Source organism: Aureococcus anophagefferens, assembly GCF_000186865.1.
Source record: "Aureococcus anophagefferens unplaced genomic scaffold AURANscaffold_15, whole genome shotgun sequence".
In the NCBI taxonomy this organism is placed as follows: Eukaryota; class Pelagophyceae; order Pelagomonadales; family Pelagomonadaceae; genus Aureococcus; species Aureococcus anophagefferens.
Genome location: NW_008705575.1, coordinates 128,328 through 134,884, shown reverse-complemented (window position 1 = coordinate 134,884; position 6,557 = coordinate 128,328). Strand labels below are relative to the sequence as shown.

The following is a 6,557-nucleotide window of genomic DNA, read 5'->3' as shown; positions in this document are numbered from 1 at the left end:
TGCGACGAGGCCTACGACGACCACCCCTTCGGGTGCGCGGACGGCGCGCTCGTGAGCGACGCCTTCGGCTGCGGGGAGGGCTGCCACCGCGTCTACGAGAGCCTCATCTCCGGCGGCGACGACGCGGTCAAGGCGGCGAACTGCGACCAGCTCTGGGCCATCGAGGACCTCGTCGGCGAGAACTTCCTCGCGGAGTTCGGGGCCGTGCTCTGCGGCACGGGCGAGTTCTCGTGGGACTACCCGACGGCCGCGCCGACGCCCGCGGTGGCCTGCGGCGACGACGCGGCCTGGTTCGTGTCGGGCAAGCCGTCCCGCGGCTGCGACTGGGTCGCCGAGTCGCCCGCCGCGCGCTGCGGCAAGACGGACTCCGACGGCGAGGCCGCCGACGACGCGTGCCGGGAGACGTGCGGCACCTGCGAGACCGCGGCGCCGACGGCGGGCGCCGGGGACCCGACGGCCGCGCCCGCGCGCGCGCCGACGCCCGCGGCCGCGCCGACCCCGGCGCCAACGCAACGGCCGACCGGCTCGCCGACCCCAGCGCCGACGGCGGCGCCGTCGCCGCCGCCGAGCTCGGCTCCAGCGCCTGCGCCGACGCCTCGGCCGTCGCCAGCGCCGACGGCGCAGCCGGGCGATCCGACAGCCTCACCGGTGCTCGCGCCGACGCCGAGGCCATCGACCCTGCCAAGCTCTGCTCCAGCGCCTGCGCCGACGCCTCGGCCGTCCTCGTCCCCGAGCTCGACGCCGTCCGCTGCGCCATCCCCCTCGCCGAGAGCGGCGCCGTCCTCGTTTCCGAGCTCCTCGCCGAGCGCCACGCCGTCCGGCATGCCGTCCTCGATTCCCACAACCTTTCCGTCACAAGAATGTCCTGACTCGCGCCCGATTCTCCTACGCCGGCGCTTCTTCCCAGACGGCGCGAGCTGGGACGGTGTCACCGCGACCTACACCATCGTGGATGACACCATCGACGAGGACGGAACGACGGTCGTCGGGACGGAGAGCGGCGCGCGGGCCGACGTCTACTACACTTGCGTGCCTGATGATGGGGGCAGCTGCTGGGACACCAATTACGACTACGACGCCGCGGACGCCACCCGCAGCGAGGAGCTGTCCACGGCGGACGGGGACGCAATCGTCGTCGTTCTCGACGGGCGGACGCACTACTCGTTCTGCATCACCGATGGAAAGTTCAACAGCATGCCCACGGCCGCGCCCAGCATGTCCCTCCCGCCGTCGGCGGCGCCGTCCAGCTGCCCCAGCGCGACTCCGTCTGCGGCGCCGTCCAGCTGCCCCAGCGCGACTCCGTCGACCCCTCCGAGCGCGACGCCGTCCTCGTCCCCGAGCTCGACGCCGTCTGCCGCGCCATCGCCCTCTCCGAGCGCGACGCCGTCCTCGTCCCCGAGCTCTTCGCCGTCCGCCGCGCCGTCCGCTTCGTCGCCAGCGCCGACGGCGACGCCGGGCGATCCGACAGCCTCACCGGTGCTCGCGCCAACGCCGAGGCCATCGCCCCTGCCAAGCTCTGCTCCAGCGCCTGCGCCGACGCCTCGGCCGTCGCCAGCGCCGACGGCGACGCCGGGCGATCCGACAGCATCACCGGTTCTTTCTCCGACGCCGAGGCCGTCGCCGCTGCCGAGCTCGGCTCCAGCGCCTGCGCCGACGCCCCGGCCGTCGCCGGCGCCGACGGCCACGCCGGGCGATCCGTCCGCTGCGCCCGTTCTTTCTCCGACGCCGAGACCATCACCGGCGGCGACGGCCGCGCCGACGGCCGCCCCGACGCCGGCCCTGGCCTGCGTCGACAGTTCCGTGTGGCACAAGAGGGGCGTCCCGTCCAAGGACTGCGCCTGGGTCGCGGACTGGCCTCCGAGGTGCGACGTCGTCGGGGAGGACTTCTGCGTCGCCCACGAGGTCTGCCGCCACGCGTGCGGGAACACGAGCTCGCCGTCGGCGGCGCCGTCGCTCACGGCGGCGCCGACGTCGGGCCGGCCGTCGCCGCGGCCGTCGCGGACCGCGCGGCCGACGGAGACGGCGGCGCCGACGCCGGGCCCGACGACGGGGGCCCCGACGCCGCGGCCGTCGCCTCGGCCCAGCCCCGCGCCGACGGCGGCGCCGGGGAACCCGACGGCGGCGCCCGTCGCCGCGCCGACGCCGGCGCCGTCGGAGTGCGCGGACAGTTCGTCCTGGTACAAGAAGGGCGACCCGTCGAAGGACTGCGCGTGGGTCGCGGCCTACGCTCCCCGGTGCGGCGCGAGGGGCGAGACGACGTTCGCGTTCGCGGCCTGCCGGCTGGCGTGCGGCTGCTCCGCGCCGCCGTCGCCGGCGCCGTCGCTCACGCCGCGGCCCTCGGCCCACGGCGCCCGGGAGGACGCGACGGCGCGTCCGACGGCGGGCCCGACGGCGTACGCCGCGCGCGCCGACGCGACGTCCGCGCCGTCGCGCGCTCCCAGCGCCGACGGCGCGCGAGCGGACGCGACCGCGGCGCCCGCGCCCACGCCCGGCGATCCGTCGGCAGCGCCGACGACAGATCCCGGTGATCGTTCCTCGTCGCCCGTCGTCGCCCCTACGAGTCCGACGGCGGCGCCTCGACCGGCGCCGACGCCCGCGGCTACTCCGGCCACTCCCACGGCTTCACCGGCGTTCGCGAGCTCGTCTCCGACGCGTCGGCCAACTCCAGATCCTTCGCCGGTGCCCCCCGCGGTCGCGCCGTCGCCCGCGCCGACCGCGTCCGCCGCGCTGCTCATCGAGCCGACGGAGCTCTACGTCGTCACGGTGCGGCTCGACTTCGACGCCGACGACGTCGCGGCCTGCGGCGCCGACGCCGTCGTCGTCGGCGACTCCGATCCGCTCACGTCCGACGTCGTCCGGGACATCCTGAACCTGACGAGCCCCTCGAGCACGCTCGACGTGACGATCGCGTGCGGCGGCGCGCCCGCGGCCGGCCCCGCCCCCGCGCCGACAACGCGGGCGGCAATCCCCAGCTCGGCCGCGCCGGCGCGCGCGCCGACGTCGCCGCCGTCGGCGCGCGCGGCGGCGCCGCGGCCATCGCCGACGGTCGCGCCAGGAAATCCGACCGCGGCTCCCGCGCCGAGGCCGTCTCCCGCGCCCACGGCGACGCCAGGCAATCCGACAGCCTCACCGGTGCTCGCGCCGACGCCGAGGCCGGCGCCGCTGCCGAGCTCGGCTCCAGCGCCTGCGCCGACGCCGCGGCCATCGCCAGCACCCACGGCGACGCCGGGCAATCCGTCCGCGGCGCCGGTGCTCGCGCCGACGCCGCGGCCAACACCGCTTCCGAGCTCGGCTCCCGCGCCTGGACCGACACCGCGGCCTTCGCCAGCACCCACGGCTACGCCAGGGAATCCGACAGCAGCGCCTGTTTTCGAGCCGACGCCGAAGCCAACGCCGCTACCGTCGTTAGCCCCCGCACCCGCGCCGACGCCTCGGCCATCGCCCGCGCCGACCGCGACACCTGGAAATCCATCAGCAGCTCCCGTGTTCGCTCCGACCCCGAGGCCAACGCCGCTTCCGAGCTCGGCTCCAGCGCCTGCGCCGACGCCGAGGCCCTCGCCAGCGCCGACGGCGACGCCCGGAAACCCATCGGCAGCACCTGTTTTCGCGCCGACGCCGAGGCCAACGCCCCTGCCGAGCTCCGCTCCAGCGCCTGCGCCGACGCCCCGGCCATCGCCGGCGCCGACGGCGACGCCAGGAAACCCCACAGCATCACCGGTGCTCGCTCCGACGCCGAGGCCTACGCCCCTGCCGAGCTCGGCTCCAGCGCCTGCGCCGACGCCGAGGCCCTCGCCAGCGCCGACGGCGACGCCCGGAAACCCATCGGCAGCACCTGCTTTCGCTCCGACGCCGAGGCCATCGCCGCTGCCGAGCTCGGCTCCAGCTCCTGGGCCAACACCGCAGCCATCGCCAGCACCCACAGCCACGCCAGGAAACCCGTCCGCAGCGCCCGTTTTTTTTCCGACGCCAAGGCCGACGCCGCTTCCGAGCTCGGCTCCGGCGCCTGCGCCAACGCCGAGGCCCTCGCCAGCGCCGACGTCTACTCCAGGGAATCCGACAGCAGCACCTGTTTTCGCTCCGACGCCGAGGGCTACGCCGCTGCCGAGCTCGGCTCCAGCGCCTGCGCCGACGCCTCGGCCATCGCCAGCACCCACGGCGACGCCGGGAAACCCGTCCGCATCACCGGTGCTCGCTCCGACGCCGAGGCCAACGCCCCTGCCGAGCTCCGCTCCGGCGCCCGCGCCGACGCCCCAGCCGTCGCCGGCGCCGACGGCGACGCCAGGAAACCCGTCCGCATCACCGGTGCTCGCTCCGACGCCGAGGCCAACGCCCCTGCCGAGCTCCGCTCCGGCGCCCGCGCCGACGCCCCAGCCGTCGCCGGCGCCCACGGCGACGCCAGGAAACCCGTCCGCATCACCGGTGCTCGCTCCGACGCCGAGGCCAACGCCCCTGCCGAGCTCCGCTCCGGCGCCCGCGCCGACGCCCCGGCCATCGCCGGCGCCGACGGCGACGCCAGGAAACCCGTCCGCATCACCGGTGCTCGCTCCGACGCCGAGGCCAACGCCCCTGCCGAGCTCCGCTCCGGCGCCCGCGCCGACGCCCCGGCCATCGCCGGCGCCGACGGCGACGCCAGGAAACCCGTCAGCATCACCGGTGCTCGCTCCGACGCCGAGGCCAACGCCCCTGCCGAGCTCCGCTCCGGCGCCCGCGCCGACGCCCCGGCCATCGCCGGCGCCGACGGCGACGCCAGGAAACCCGTCCGCATCACCGGTGCTCGCTCCGACGCCGAGGCCAACGCCCCTGCCGAGCTCCGCTCCGGCGCCCGCGCCGACGCCCCGGCCATCGCCGGCGCCGACGGCGACGCCAGGAAACCCGTCAGCATCACCGGTGCTCGCTCCGACGCCGAGGCCAACGCCCCTGCCGAGCTCCGCTCCGGCGCCCGCGCCGACGCCCCAGCCGTCGCCAGCACCCACCGTGACGCCCGGAAACCCGACGGCCTCACCGGTGCTCGCGCCGACGCCCAAGCCGTTCAGCCCTTGGTGGACGCCGCGCCCGACGACGCCGTCGCCCACGGTCGCCCCCGGCAACCCGACGGCCGCGCCTGTCGCCGCGTGCGTCGAGGCGACGGCCGCGCTCTTCGAGAACGGGTCCTTCATCGGCGCCACGGCCGACGCGCCGCCGCCCGTCGTCACGTCGAACAACCTCGGCGGCGTCGGCCCGAACGCCAGCGACGCCGAGGAGCTGCGCGTCGCCGGCTACTACGCGCGGCGCTTCGAGAACGCGTCCGGCGCCGACGCGGTCGTCGTCGCGGATCTCGTCATCGTCGCGCTCGACGGCACGTACGAGTCGACGGACCCGGCCGTGAACGGCGTCTGGGGCACGGGCCGCACGGCCCTCGTCAACGTGCTGGACAACACGACGGCGAAGCTGTCCGTGTCCCTCGAGGCGACGGCGACGCGCGCGGCGATGCCCTTCACCGGCGACGCCGACGCGCTCATCATCGCCATCCTCGACGTCGACGGCCAGAAGGACGACCGGAAGCAGCGCGAGAGCGTCTGCGTCCAGGACGACGACCTCGCGGCCTACGTCGTCCGCGGCGGCGACCGCGGCGAGGTCGCCGTCGTCAAGTCGAACGCGTCGTGCGACGGGCGGACCCAGGAGCCGTCGACGACGTTCCTCTCGACGGCGCCGGGCTTCCTCTGCGACAACCCGGAGCGGATCCCGGAGCTGGGCGTCGTGACCTGCGCGGGTTGCGACCAGTGCGCCGAAAACCCGGACCTCGAGCGCTACTTCCCCGTCGACCAACGCAGCCGCGCGGTGCTCCTCGCGTTCCCCCGCGACTTGTCGACGTTCGTCGTCCACGTGGGCGTGCTCTGCGACGACTGCGTCTTCGACGGCGGCCGCACCTTCAACTTCGCCGCCGTCGTCGGGCACACGGACGGCCTCTTCTGCGCCGCGGCGGCGAAGCGGGCCGCGGGCGACGAGTCCGCGGGCTCCTGGGTCGGCGCCTGGGACGCGGACTCGTCCGACGACGAGCCCGGACGGCGGCGCCTCGCGGGCGAGGGCGCGGCGATCGAGGTCTTCGCGCGCGTCGCGGGCGACGACGTCCTGCGCCTCGCGCTGTGTGCAAATCAAATCTTCAACCCGACTTCAATGTGCGCGTACTCGAATGTTTTGACACGAGCACTTCCGCCATGCTTCGAGAACTCGCTGAGAGCAATCGATTCGTCCAAAAATCAGCCGAATCCACTTCGATTTGACCGAGCTAGAGAATTCTGAAGTTTGGCCCCGACGTCCCAGCTCACTGGTTGATTTGCACACAGGCCTCGCGGGCGGCGGCGCCGTGCGGTCCGTCGCGGCCCTCGTCGGCGACGTCGTCGCCGCGGGCCTCGAGGCGGACTACGGCGTCGACGCGGCCGCGCTGTCGGTCGCCGCCGACGACGTCGACGACACCGTCGCGCCGACGGGCGGCGGCGGCGGCGGCGGCGGCGGCGGCGACGCCGACGCGGCGTCGGGCGGCGTCTGGGCCCTCGTCGCCGTCGCCGTCGGCGCCGCGG

The 6,557-nt window shown here is 75.7% G+C and overlaps 1 protein-coding gene across 1 annotated transcript in view; it reads left to right on the top strand.

Annotated features, from left to right (window-relative positions):
- Positions 1-6,557, top strand: part of AURANDRAFT_65479 (hypothetical protein) — a gene marked incomplete at both ends in the record, with an annotated part of 17,704 nt that overhangs the window by 10,731 nt on the left and 416 nt on the right. The window contains 7 exons of the mRNA XM_009040574.1: positions 57-404; positions 539-815; positions 1,215-1,409; positions 1,831-2,371; positions 2,669-2,909; positions 5,034-6,124; positions 6,324-6,510. Coding sequence (XP_009038822.1) covers positions 57-404; positions 539-815; positions 1,215-1,409; positions 1,831-2,371; positions 2,669-2,909; positions 5,034-6,124; positions 6,324-6,510 — 2,880 coding nt within the window. The remainder of the gene's footprint in view (positions 1-56; positions 405-538; positions 816-1,214; positions 1,410-1,830; positions 2,372-2,668; positions 2,910-5,033; positions 6,125-6,323; positions 6,511-6,557) is intronic.